Here is a 13,627-nt window from a genome sequence, read left to right on the forward strand (position 1 = left end):
AGATTTAACAATTTTAAATATCTATGCCCCCAATGTGGGAGCAGCCAACTATATAAACCAATTAATAACAAAATCAAAGAAACACATCAACAATAATACAATAATAGTAGGGGACTTTAACACTCCCCTCACTGAAATAGACAGGTCATCCAAGCAAAAGATCAGCAAGGAAATAAAGGCCTTAAACGACACACTGGACCAGATGGACATCACAGATATATTCAGAGCATTTCATCCCAAAGCAACAGAATACACATTCTTCTCTAGTGCACATGGAACATTCTCCAGAATAGATCACATCCTCGGTCCTAAATCAGGACTCAACCGGTATCAAAAGATTGGGATCATTCCCTGCATATTTTCAGACCACAATGCTCTAAAGCTAGAACTCAACCACAAAAGGAAGTTTGGAAAGAACCCAAATACATGGAGACTAAACAGTATCCTTCTAAAGAATGAATGGGTCAACCGGGAAATTAAAGAAGAATTGAAAAAAATCATGGAAACAAATGATAATGAAAATACAACGGTTCAAAATCTGTGGGACACAACAAAGGCAGTCCTGAGAGGAAAATATATAGCGGTACAAGCCTTTCTCAAGAAACAAGAAAGGTCTCAGGTACACAACCTAACCCTACACCTAAAGGAGCTGGAGAAAGAACAAGAAAGAAACCCTAAGCCCAGCAGGAGAAGAGAAATCATAAAGATCAGAGCAGAAATCAATGAAATAGAAACCAAAAAAACAATAGAACAAATCAACGAAACTAGGAGCTGGTTCTTTGAAAGAATTAATAAAATTGATAAACCCCTGGCCCGACTTATCAAAAAGAAAAGAGAAAGGACCCAAATAAATAAAATCATGAATGAAAGAGGAGAGATCACAACTAACACCAAAGAAATACAAACTATTATAAGAACATACTATGAGCAACTCTATGGCAATAAATTTGACAATGTGGAAGAAATGGATGCATTCCTAGAAACATATAAACTACCACAACTGAACCAGGAAGAAATAGAAAGCCTGAACAGACCCATAACCAGTAAGGAGATTGAAACAGTCATTAAAAATCTCCAAACAAACAAAAGCCCAGGGCCAGACGGCTTCCCGGGGGAATTCTACCAAACATTTAAAGAAGAACTAATTCCTATTCTCCTGAAACTGTTCCAAAAAATAGAAATGGAAGGAAAACTTCCAAACTCATTTTATGAAGCCAGCATCACCTTGATCCCAAAACCAGACAAGGATCCCACCAAAAAAGAGAGCTATAGACCGATATCCTTGATGAACACAGATGCGAAAATACTCAACAAAATACTAGCCAATAGGATTCAACAGTACATTAAAAAGATATTCACCACGACCAAGTGGGATTTATTCCAGGGCTGCAAGGTTGGTTCAACATCCGCAAATCAGTCAATGTGATACAACACATCAATAAAAGAAAGAACAAGAACCATATGATACTCTCAATAGATGCTGAAAAAGCATTTGACAAAGTACAACATCCCTTCCTGATCAAAACTCTTCAAAGTGTAGGGATAGAGGGCACACATACCTCAATATCTTCAAAGCCATCTATGAAAAACCCACCGCAAATATCATTCTCAATGGAGAAAAACTGAAAGCTTTTCCGCTAAGGTCAGGAACACGGCAGGGATGTCCATTATCACCACTGCTATTCAACATCGTACTAGAGGTCCTAGCCTCAGCAATCAGACAACAAAAGGAAATTAAAGGCATCCAAATCGGCAAAGAAGAAGTCAAATTATCACTCTTCGCAGATGATATGATACTATATTTGGAAAACCCAAAAGACTCCACTCCAAAACTGCTAGAACTTATACAGGAATTCAGTAAAGTGTCAGGATATAAAATCAATGCACAGAAATCAGTTGCATTTCTCTACACCAACAGCAAGACAGAAGAAAGAGATATTAAGGAGTCAATCCCATTTACAATTGCATCGAAAACGATAAGATACCTAGGAATAAACCTAACCAAAGAGACACAGAATCTATACTCAGAAAACTATAAAGTACTCATGAAAGAAATTGAGGAAGACACAAAGAAATGGAAAAATGTTCCATGCTCCTGGATTGGAAGAATAAATATTGTGAAAATGTCTATGCTACCTAAAGCAATCTACACATTTAATGCAATTCCTATCAAAGTACCATCCATCTTTTTCAAAGAAATGGAACAAATAATGCTAAAATTTATATGGAACCAGAAAAGACCTCGAATAGCCAAAGGGATATTGAAAAAGAAAGCCAACGTTGGTGGCATCAGAATTCCGGACTTCAGGCTCTATTACAAAGCTGCCATCATCAAGACAGCATGGTACTGGCACAAAAACAGACACATAGATCAATGGAACAGAATAGAGAGCCCAGAAATAGACCCTCAAATCTATGGTCAACTAATCTTCGACAAAGCAGGAAAGAATGTCCAATGGAAAAACGATAGCCTTTTCAATAAATGGTGCTGGGAAAATTGGACAGCCACATGCAGAAAAATGAAATTGGACCATTCCCTTACACCACACACAAAAATAGACTCAAAATGGATGAAGGACCTCAATGTACGAAAGGAATCCATCAAAATCCTTGAGGAGAACACGGGCAGCAACCTCTTCGACCTCTGCCGCAGCAACATCTTCCTAGGAACAACGCAAAAGGCAAGGGAAGCAAGGGAAAAAATGAACTACTGGGATTTCATCAAGATCAAAAGCTTTTGCACAGCAAAGGAAACAGTTAACAAAATCAAAAGACAACTGACAGAATGGGAGAAGATATTTGCAAACGACATATCAGATAAAGGACTAGTGTCCAGAATCTATAAAGAACTTAGCAAACTCAACACCCAAAGAACAAATAATCCAATCAAGAAATGGGCAGAGGACATGAACAGACATTTCTGCAAAGAAGACATCCAGATGGCGAACAGACACATGAAAAAGTGCTCCATATCACTCGGCATCAGGGAAATACAAATCAAAACCACAATGCGATATCACCTCACACCAGTCAGAATGGCTAAAATCAACAAGTCAGGAAATGACAGATGCTGGCGAGGATGCGGAGAAAGGGGAACCCTCCTACACTGTTGGTGGGAATGCAAGCTGGTGCAGCCACTCTGGAAAACAGCATGGAGGTTCCTCAAAATGTTGAAAATAGAACTGCTCTATGACCCAGCAATTGCACTATTGGGTATTTACCCTAAAGATACAAATGTAGTGATCCAAAGGGGCACATGCACCCGAATGTTTATAGCAGCAATGTCCACAATAGCCAAACTATGGAAAGAACCTAGATGTCCATCAACAGATGAATGGATCAAGAAGATGTGGTATATATACACAATGGAATACTATGCAGCCATCAAAAGAAATGAAATCTTGCCATTTGCAACAACATGGATGGAACTAGAGCGTATCATGCTTAGCGAAATAAGTCAAGCAGAGAAAGACAACTATCATATGATCTCCCTGATATGAGGAAGTGGTGATGCAACATGGAGGCTTAAGTGGGTAGAAGAAGAATAAATGAAACAAGATGGGATTGGGAGGGAGACAAACCATAAGTGACTCTTAATCTCACAAAACAAACTGAGGGTTGCCGGGGGGAGGGGTTTTGGGAGAAGGGGTTGGGATTATGGACATTGGGGAGGGCATGTGATTTGGTGAGTGCTGTAAAGTGTGTAAACCTGGTGATTCACAGACCTGTACCCCTGGGGATAAAAATATATGTTTATAAAAAATAAAAAAATTAAAAAAAAAAAAAGAAGTAGTTTATATTTGATATATAAAAATAAATATCACTGCTGAAGTATTCTTATGACTTCAGTGTATGAGAGAGTTGTAATTCCTTTGAATATGTTGTACAACTCATAATCATGTTTTTCCCCCCTTTTCTTAATAAATCCTAATAGTGTCTTTCAGTTTTATGTGTATTTTGGAATAATACATATTTTTTCATATCTTTCCTTCTAGGCATTGAAGAAACAAGAAGCTAAAGCAGATGGAAATGAGGGAGTCATGAAAAATAAGATAAAACAGACTGAAACTGAGAAGAGTCAAGTAAGATTTTGAAAGTTATCTTTCAAAAAGTAATACTCTTTGAAATGGGGCCAGTGATACTTGTTGAGTGTCTTTAAAATTGTCCCTGAGAACATCTGTTAGAACAGTGAAGGCTTTATGTTTTGATATGAAGTTGATTGGTTTGATGGCTCGCTGTTCTCTGCTGTTTGCTCTGGGAAACATGTATAGGTCATTTGCTACCTTGTCAGTTGGCCACTCCCTTTCTAAGAGGGCAACTGAACTTTATCATTCCTTACCAGGAAACATTTAGGGAGCTTGACTTTGTTGCAGGGTTATTTAGGAAAGATCTGTTGTTTAAAGGGTGGGTATTTTGAATATATTCATTTTCATCATAGAAAATAGGTGCATTAAATATTAAGAACTTTTGACATATATTCATGTCTGTGAATCTATAGAGCCTACCAAGTTAGAGTTAAGCATTTAGAGGACAGCCAACTCTTCTTAGTTTGCAAATGAATAGATTTAAGGATGAGCCCAAGGTAACGTATGATAAAATAAAAATTGCCCCTGATGTAATGTTCTTTGCTTTGTATCACTCTATAAATCGACCTTACCTCCTCGATTTTTATTTCACCAACCTATGTCTAGTTAAATGATGCTTCCATGCTCCCATTATGGTTAGCAAGTCATGTCAGGCCATCATGCTTGCCCTTAAGGAGTTGAGGCTGCTGATACTATCCAGGGAGCATGACCAGTGTGGGCTTTGGTAGATTTTGAAAATATTTTAACTGAAGTCTGATTCCTTCCCTCTTTATTTCTCCAGGGAAACTAGAAGACAAATGAGATAGTATTTTGTGTGGTTTCTGTGGTTCTATATATACATTACTTTTTTTAGATTATGATATTTTATTGGCCACATATATAATTTTTTTAAAAACCTATATAACCAAATTTAAAAAGTATTTTGAAATAGTTATATAGATTCATAAAGTGTTGCAAGACAAAATGTAGAGAGAGGGCACATGTGCCCTTCAACCACTTTCCCTCAGTGGTAACATTTTGCATAACTGTCCTTCCATATCCAAACTGAGAAATTGATTTTGGTATAATCCACAGAATTTATGCAGATTGCACCAACTTTTTGTGCACTCGTTCATGTTTCTATGAAGTTGTATCATGTATAGATTCATATTACCGTCTGCACAGTGAAGATCCAGAACTACAGTGCCCCTCTGTGCTACTCTTCAATTGCTGTACCTACCCCATGGACAATATGGGGTAGTAGTTTGGTCAAATGAAATGATAACTTAGGATGATTATCACAAATCCAAGCGCATAATAACATCTTAATATAAATTTGTGGCTTCACAAAAGAGCTTACTGTTAAAAGATGCAAGCAAGTCTAGCATATGTAATCTCAGGAATTTTAACAAATGTATGTCCAGTCTATAGGGGTGAAAAGTAATTAATTTCCTTTTACTCTTCCAGGTTCTTTGGCTGGTCTCATAATTAAGTTGACATAAAATAGATTAACAAGAGAAAAAAAATCTGATTTTGTATTTATCGGAGCTGCATAAAAATATGAACTCAAAGGCAGACAGGCAGTTGAGGCTTATATACCATTTTGAGTTGAGGAAATGGGACAGAGGGTCTTGGGCTTCAAAGGGGAGAAGGACAAATCACAGGAAGAGGAGAAGAGCAAATGTTTGGTCAACAAATGTTTGCCTTGTTTCACAGATAAGTCTTTCATATATAAAAACTTGTCTTTGGTAATAGCACTCTTTCTAGTACAGACTCTCTCTCTAAATTCTTTAATGTAATTAAGGGATAAGTAAAAGCTTTTCCTGAGTCTTTTGGGTCTTGATTCTCTTCAGCTCAAAAAAATCCTTACACCAAAGAGGCATGTTTGGGGCAGGACAGAGAGGGTGGTGGCATATTCCTCTCCCCTTCACATCATTATATTTTCAACTTGTAGTAAGCTAGGCACATTCACACTTTTCAGGTGTTTGGTCATCTAACTAGCACATTTTCTGTGAATATTTATCTTATGATTATATTATTAAGGAAATCTTAAATGTGTTTACTTTTAGGAATGTCGTGAATAATGGGAAATATTAGGAATGTTGGAATATTAAGAATATACAAAATCACCAGTTAGCTGAAATATACTTTAGTCATATGGGGTCCTTCAAGTTTTATTCTAATTCAGTTCATATGACATTACATGTACCAAAGGACAAAATTGCTTTGGAATTTAGATTACAATGATTTAGAACTGGAAAGAATCTCAGAGACTGTCTAATATAAAGCCCTTATCATAGAGATGCTAGAAAGGAGACCTAAGGAAGAGAGTATCATAGTTGAGATGGAACTGACCCCCGGAGGTCTCATCTGGTTCACTTTTTGTTATGCAAATAACATTTTCATGGAGACATTGATGTTTTGATAGCAAGTTATTTTTTCATATTAGCTGTAAATATCTTCTGAAAAATTCTCCAGTTTTCTCCTCTTAAACTATGCCCATAATAATTTAGTTATTTTCTGCTCCACTGGATATTTTTCTTTATCCTTTGTTGAAACTTTAGCTTGAACAGGAATTAGAGGTATCCCGAAGGTTATTGAATCAGTCAGAAGGCAGCAGAGAAACACTTCTGCATCAGGTAAGTCTATGCAAGCTATGATAATCTGCTTTTAAATTAAATCAAGGTTGAGTCTCCTTTTCTGTTAAATGTCTTTGTGAAAGGTAGAAAAAACCCACAAAGGTCTAGAATTTTTTTTTCTCTTAAGGAATGTATATAAAAACACATAAGCAGAGGATGAAATCCTTTTAGGATGAGTCAGAACAAGCTGGTACAAAACACGGACCAAGTTCCCACTGTGCTAGTGTGTCTTGCTGATTGCTGCTCCAATTTAGGATTTATCTCTCTTAGCCTAACCAGTGTAAAAATGAGAGTGGATGTGTAAGATAAAATTTTCCCAGAGGCTTAATTTTATTCAAGGAGGCATTGGAGAGTGAAGGAAGAAATAAAATACATGAAACAGACCTTTACATATTCAAGTTACTTTGCACTATCTTATATTTATGTTTTCAAGATGCTACCTGTCCATTTTAACCAAAGATAAAGCTTAATTTTAAAACATAACATTTTTGTAACCCATTAGCCTATAATGAGAGTTTGGTGCTTCTGCTATTTAAACCTCAGTAACTTACATACATACATTGGATAAGGGCATATAGGTTTCTAACTGCCTCTCTGCCTGTGTTTAATATAAACCGCACTCATACCTTTCTCTGTTCTGAGGTGTGGCTTACGTAACTCGCTATGTAGTCTGCTAGGTATGCAAAGATGTCAGGCATCATAGATGCTTAAACATTTTGACAATTAGTGCTGAAAATACACCATAATACCTTTTTTGCAAAACCTTTAAAAATGTTCACTGGCTTTGTTCTGCAGCCATTCATTCAAAGTCTGAACTTTCATTTTTGAAAGTTTATATTTGTAGTCCCTTCCACTCTAATTTTTTTTTCCCGAGCTTTGACTTGTGTGGTGATTTCTGATCTCATCTTTTGAAATAAAAGTTTACTCTGTACAGGTTGTCATTGTGACTTTAACTGAGTCTTTTTGAGACTCCTAATTTGTTTAATGGTTCCTGGGGACATATCTGAAATGTGCTAGGCAATTTGCTAGTTTTTAGAAACAGAGATGAATAACATAGTCACTGACCTCAAGGAGTTTATAGTTTATTCAGCAGCATTTATTTCTTATTTTGAACAGTACTTTGATATTAAAATATGCTAAATTGTGATCTTTTCACTTGAGTTTATCAATAGATAGACCATATTCATAGAAAAGGAGTGAAAAGTAGAAAAAGAGTTATGGGGGTGCTTGGGTTAATAGTAGTAGAGTGGACTAAGTTCACAATAAAGGATTTTTTTTCCCCTTTGGTGTCAAATTCTTTGTCTCAGTAGACACAGAGAAGGGGAAAAGACATTCATTCTTTGTGGAAGGAATGGGAGGAATAAAGAAATAGAGCAAGAGACTATTCCACTGTGCTTGGCATAACAAGGAGATTAACTTGGCTTCAACTTGTGCTGACAATAGCCCGTTAGAAGTAATATTTTTCCCTAGAAGAATAATTTGAAATAATTTGTAAGTTCAGTTATTCTTTTCCTGCATTTAAAACTGATAGAAATGTCATTTTTGACTGTATGTATTTAGGTGGAAGAGCTCCGTACACAACTTATGAAAGCAGAAGGTGATCGAAAAGGTTTACAACATCAAGTATCTCAGATGTCCAAGCAGCAGTTGAACCTTCAGGATGAACAAGGAGATGACTGGAGGTTTAGGAGAGGTATAATTCTGATTTGTAAATGTGTGGGGTTTCTTTTTTTAATCTTTCTTTAATACTTCCCATTTTCAGAATTGCATTTCATACAGTGTGCTCTCATCATCTTATTTCTTGATCTAAAACAAAGTTATTCAATAAGCTAATCATAATTTAGCATTGATATTTTTTCAGACCTTATCTTTTAGATTTGTGTTTATAGCAGTATTGAGCAGAAGGTACTGAGATTATTCTCTTTGCCCTCTGTTCCCACACATGCATAGCCTTCCCTATGATCAAATTCCTCTCACTGGAAGTATGTTTGTTATAACTGATGTGTACGTACCCTTGATATATCATTGTCATTTGAAGTCCATTGTTTCCATTAGGATTCATTCTTGGTGTTGTGTATTCTGTGGGATTGGACTATGTATAAATGAAAGTTAGGCACCATTACAGTATCATAGAGTAATTTCCCTGTCTTAAAAATCCCTTGTGCTCCACCTTTTCATCCCTCTCTCCCCTCTAACCACTGGCAAGCAGATCTTTTTACCGTTACCATAGTTTTGTCTTTTCCAGAATCTAATATAGTTGAATCATACAGTGTTTCAGATTGGCTTCTTTCATTTATAATATACCTTTAAGCTTCCTCCATGTCTTTTCATGGCTTGGTAGTTCTGTATCCCCCCCCCCCCCTTTTAAAAAAATTTTTTTTTGGCATTGTCTGAATGTACCACAGTTTATCTATCTATTCACTACTGAAGAAGACCACTTGGTTGCTTCCAAATTTTGGCAATTATGAGTAAAGCTGCTATAAACCAAACATCCATATATAGGTTTTTGTATGGACAGAAGTTCTCATTTACTTTGAGTAAATACCAAAGAACATGATTACTGGATTGTATGATCAGAGTATATTTAGTTTTGTAGAATCCTTCAAACTGTCTTTCAAAGTGGCTGTATCATTTCTTCATTCTCACCAGCAATGAATGAGAGTTCCTGTTGTTCCACATTTTTGTCAGTATTTGCAGTTGTAATAGTATCTTTTTTCTTTTTTAATTTTATTTATTTGACAGAGACACAGTGAGGAGTGGGAGCAGTGGGAGTAGGAGAGGGAGAGGGAGTGGGAGAAGAAGAAGCAGGCTTCTCTCTTAGAAGGGAGCCTGATGTGGGGCTCAATCCCAGGACCCTGAGATCATGATCCGAGCCGAAGGCTGATGCTTAAGGACTGAGCCACCCAGGCGCCCCTGGTATCTTGTTTTAATTTACATTTCCCTGATAACATATGATGTGGAGCACATTTTATTATGCATATTTTCACCTGCATATCTTCTTCTTTTTTTTTTTTAAGCTTTTATTTATTTATTTGACAGACAGAGATCACAAGTAGGCAGAGAGGCAGGCAGAGAGAGAGAGAGGAGGAAGCAGGCTCCCTGCTGAGCAGAGAGCCTGATGCGGGGCTTGATCCCAGGATCCTGGGATCATGACCTGAGCCAAAGGGAGAGGCTTAACCCACTTAGCCACCCAGTAGCCCCAGCCTGTATATCTTCTTTAATGAGATATTCATTAAGGTCTTTGGCTCATTTTTTAGGCAGGTTGGTTGGCATCTTGTTGAATTTTAAGAGTCCTCTTGATATTTTAGATAACACCCTATGTCTTTGCAAATAATTTCTCAGTCTATAGCTTGTCTTTTCATTCTCTTGACCGTGTCTTTTGCAGAACTGAGAAGTTTTTAATTTTAGTGAAGTTCAGGTTATCAGTTATTTCTTTCATAGGTGATAATTCTGCTCTTCTACCTGAAAAGTCATCATCAAACTCAAGGTCATCCACAACTTTGCCTGTCTTCTAAAAATTTTGTAATTTTGTGTTTTATATTTGGGTCAGTGATCCATTTTGAATTAATTCCTGTAAAAGGAATTCTTATTTCCATACCTAGAAGTCTGTATCTAGATTTTTTTTTTTTTTTTGCATGTGGATGTCCAGTTGTTCCGCCCTACAGTATTTGTTGAAAACAACATTTTCTCTACTGTATTGTCTTTGCTACTTTGTCAGAGATCAATTGACTGCTTTGATGTTGGTTTATTTCTGGGCCTCTGTTCTGTTTCATTGATGTATTTGTCTATTTTTTGTTGTTGTTGTTCTTACCACACTCTTGATTATTGTAGCGTTATGGTATGTCTTGAAGTTGGATAGTGTTAGTCTTCCAGCTTTGTCCTTCTCCTTCATATTGCATTGGCTGTTCTGGATCCTTCACCTCTCCATATATTTTTAGGATTAGTTTGTTGATACTTACAAAATAACTTGCTGGGATTTTGATTGGGATTGCATTGAATATGTAGATCAGGTTGGGAAGAACTGACATTTGGCATCATTGTGTCTTCCTATACATGAACATAAACTGTCTCTCTATTTATTTCCTTCAACTATGATTTCTTTCTTCAGAGTTTTATAGTTTTTGTCATACAGATTTTGTTAGATTTACATTTAAGTATTTTCTTTGGATGCAAATGTAAATGGTTTTATGTTTTTAATTTCAGATTTAACTTGTTCATTGCTGATATTAGCATCCAATTTTAATCTCTCTTCTGCTTTATTTTTAAACACATTTCAGACATATTTATCTCATGGGGGGCTTTCTCCTAGAAAGAACCAGCAAAGCTAAGTAGTGGAATTTTTTTCTAGCTTCTTATTTCCATGCCTAAATGTGTGTGTGTACTTCTCCTTGTACTTAAATTGGAAGTACCCCTACCTATGTTTTCATTTTCTTTTATCCCAATTTGAAATATGTACAATTAAAATTGAGATCCTGTCTTTTTTGTGATCAAGATGCGTGACAGAAATGAATCATCTGGCAAAAGTGGTCATGAACCATATGACCAGCTTTTTCTTATCTAGATTAAGAATATTTTATGTTTGAGAAATATTAGAATACCTTTTAAGTGGTGGTATTGATTTAGGTTGTGGAATTTAATGAGTCTAGATGTATTTCTTTTTGGAAGTTTACTTGTAACAGATATAGTAATATTGAAATTTTATAATGGTTTCTAATAGACTAGTCCAGATTGCTCAGCTTATAAATTATTTCCATAAGGAAGCTTCCTACTCAAATATCTGAATTATTGGAGAAACTCTTGTGAGCATTTGGTGTACTATCAAAATTAGGAAAGATAAATATTTTCCCAGATTCCCCACACATAACTCAGTATGTTGCCTAAGTTAGAATTTCCACATTGCCAGAAAATATTCACTAGGCAAATTCTGGCATACCTATCCTAACATAATTGCATGCCATTAAGTTCACTTAAGTTTCATGTGTTATAACTGAAATATATTTTGACATCAAATATTTTAAAATTTATTTTTAAAAGTAAAATCCCAAGGTTTTTGATTATTCATCAGATTTTCATAAAGATGCACATAAGACTTATGTAACACTTAACACTTATTTTGTTTGGAAAAAGACTCTGGTACGTTTGTTACATGTTTTCTTTCCTTCTAAAAAATCTAGTTATTCTTGGTGTAAGTCTTTGAAGACTAGAAGAATGTCACTTTCCTTAACTACTTACAAGGTTTAAAAATATCTGGAAGGTCTCATATCAATATGATAATGAACTTCTTCACCTTCTCTTAATGTTCTAAAATTTTAATCTTTATGAATACTTGTATTTTTTTTTTTTTTTTTTTGAATCTGCATAAGATATCACTCATAGTCACTCTGGTTGCTGTTTGTTTCTCCACTGATTGCAAAGTAACTTCCACATCTGTTTTCATTTATTTATTATTATTATTATTATTATTTAAAGATTTTATGTCTTTATTTGACAGACAGAGATCACAAGTAGGCAGAGTGGTAGGCAGAGAGAGAGGGAGGAGGAAGCAGTGCAGGGCATGATCCCAGGACCCTGAGATCATGACCTGAGCTGAAGACAGAGGCTTTAACCCACTGAGCCACCCAGGCACCCCCCACATCTGTTTTCATTTATTTATTTATTTATTATTATTATTTTTTAAAGAATTTATTTATTTACTTGACAGACAGAGATCACAAGTAGGCAGCGAGGCAGGCAGAGATAGAGGAGGAGGCAGGCTCTCTGCAGAGCTTGATCCCAGGACCCTGATCCAAAGGCAGAGGTTCCAACCCATTGAGCCACCTAGGTGCCCCCCACATCTGTTTTTAAAATTGACTTTGCTGGGGCAGCTGGGTATCTCAGTCAGTTAAGTCTTCCTTTGGCTCAGTTCATGATCCCAGGGTCCTAGGATCTAGCCCTGCATTGGGCTGCCTGCTCTATGGGGAGTTTGCTTCTCCCACTGCCACTCCTCCTGCTTGTTCTCTCTCTCTCCCTCTCTCTCTCTCAAATAAATAAGTCTTTGAAAAAACAAAAAATGAAATTGACCTTACTTTACTAGTAGTCTTCTGAGTCAAAGTCAAAGGAATCATGCTATTACTTTTCTTAACTTGATCCCAGTTTTTTCCTCTTGCTTCTTGGATCTCTTTAACTGACTTCCATGTTTCTACGCTTTCTTGGTTCTTCTGAATTCCTTGTTTTCATTCTTTTTGTTTGAATCTTTTCTGTTTGTTTACAGCTTGTCTTTTAAATGCTGGGTGTTGCCTAGAATCATCCTTATGGGGTTTCTCACTTAATATTTCTCCCTAGAGGTTGTTATTTAAATCTTATGCTTTCGCTGTCACCTGTAATGAAATCTTGAGTCCACTAATCTTTAGCCCCCCAGTTGGAGTCTCTCATTGGACATCTCTATCTGCTATTCCACAGAATGCACCAGTCAACAGATCCTTTCCTGAAAAACGATTTTTATTTCCTGTTTCAGTCTGTGCCACCATCCTTTATCCAAATAGCCGAGACTTGATTACAAAGAACATCAGAAATTATTCCTTCTCTCCTCCGTCTGCTTTGTCCTTGCCTATTTATAGATCTTGGTATTTCTTGAATTTGGCCCATCTTCTTTTTTATTCTCACTGTCCCAGTTTAGGCATGCTTTGTCTCATTTGTATTACCCTCTTAACTTATTCTAGTTCCTCTGTGATCTGTCTTCGATACTGCTGCTACTAAAGGGATGCTTTCTAAGCCACAAACCATTCATGTCACTCTTTTTATTAAAAATATTTTTTAAAAAAATATAATGTATTATTAGGCCCAGGGGTAGGTCTGTGAATCTCCAGGTTTACACATTTCATAGCACTCACCATAGCATATACCCTCCCCAACGTCCATGACCCCACCACCCTCTTCGTACCCCCC

At 36.4% G+C, this 13,627-nt stretch overlaps 1 protein-coding gene across 12 annotated transcripts in view; it reads left to right on the top strand.

The window, feature by feature from the left end:
• Positions 1-13,627, top strand: part of CEP128 (centrosomal protein 128) — a 393,959-nt gene that overhangs the window by 73,183 nt on the left and 307,149 nt on the right. For 11 of the 12 annotated variants that reach the window (XR_009355799.1, XM_059182638.1, XM_059182630.1 and 8 more), the window contains 3 exons: positions 3,996-4,082; positions 6,629-6,703; positions 8,264-8,396. Coding sequence is in view for 11 of the 12 variants with exons in the window: in XM_059182638.1 (XP_059038621.1) it covers positions 3,996-4,082; positions 6,629-6,703; positions 8,264-8,396 (295 nt within the window). In the remaining variant the exon portion in view is untranslated. The remainder of the gene's footprint in view (positions 1-3,995; positions 4,083-6,628; positions 6,704-8,263; positions 8,397-13,627) is intronic. The other variant, XM_059182632.1, reaches the window with a different exon arrangement.

The sequence above is a fragment of the Mustela lutreola genome, chromosome 7 (genome assembly GCF_030435805.1).
Source record: "Mustela lutreola isolate mMusLut2 chromosome 7, mMusLut2.pri, whole genome shotgun sequence".
NCBI classification, from domain to species: Eukaryota; Metazoa; Chordata; class Mammalia; order Carnivora; family Mustelidae; genus Mustela; species Mustela lutreola.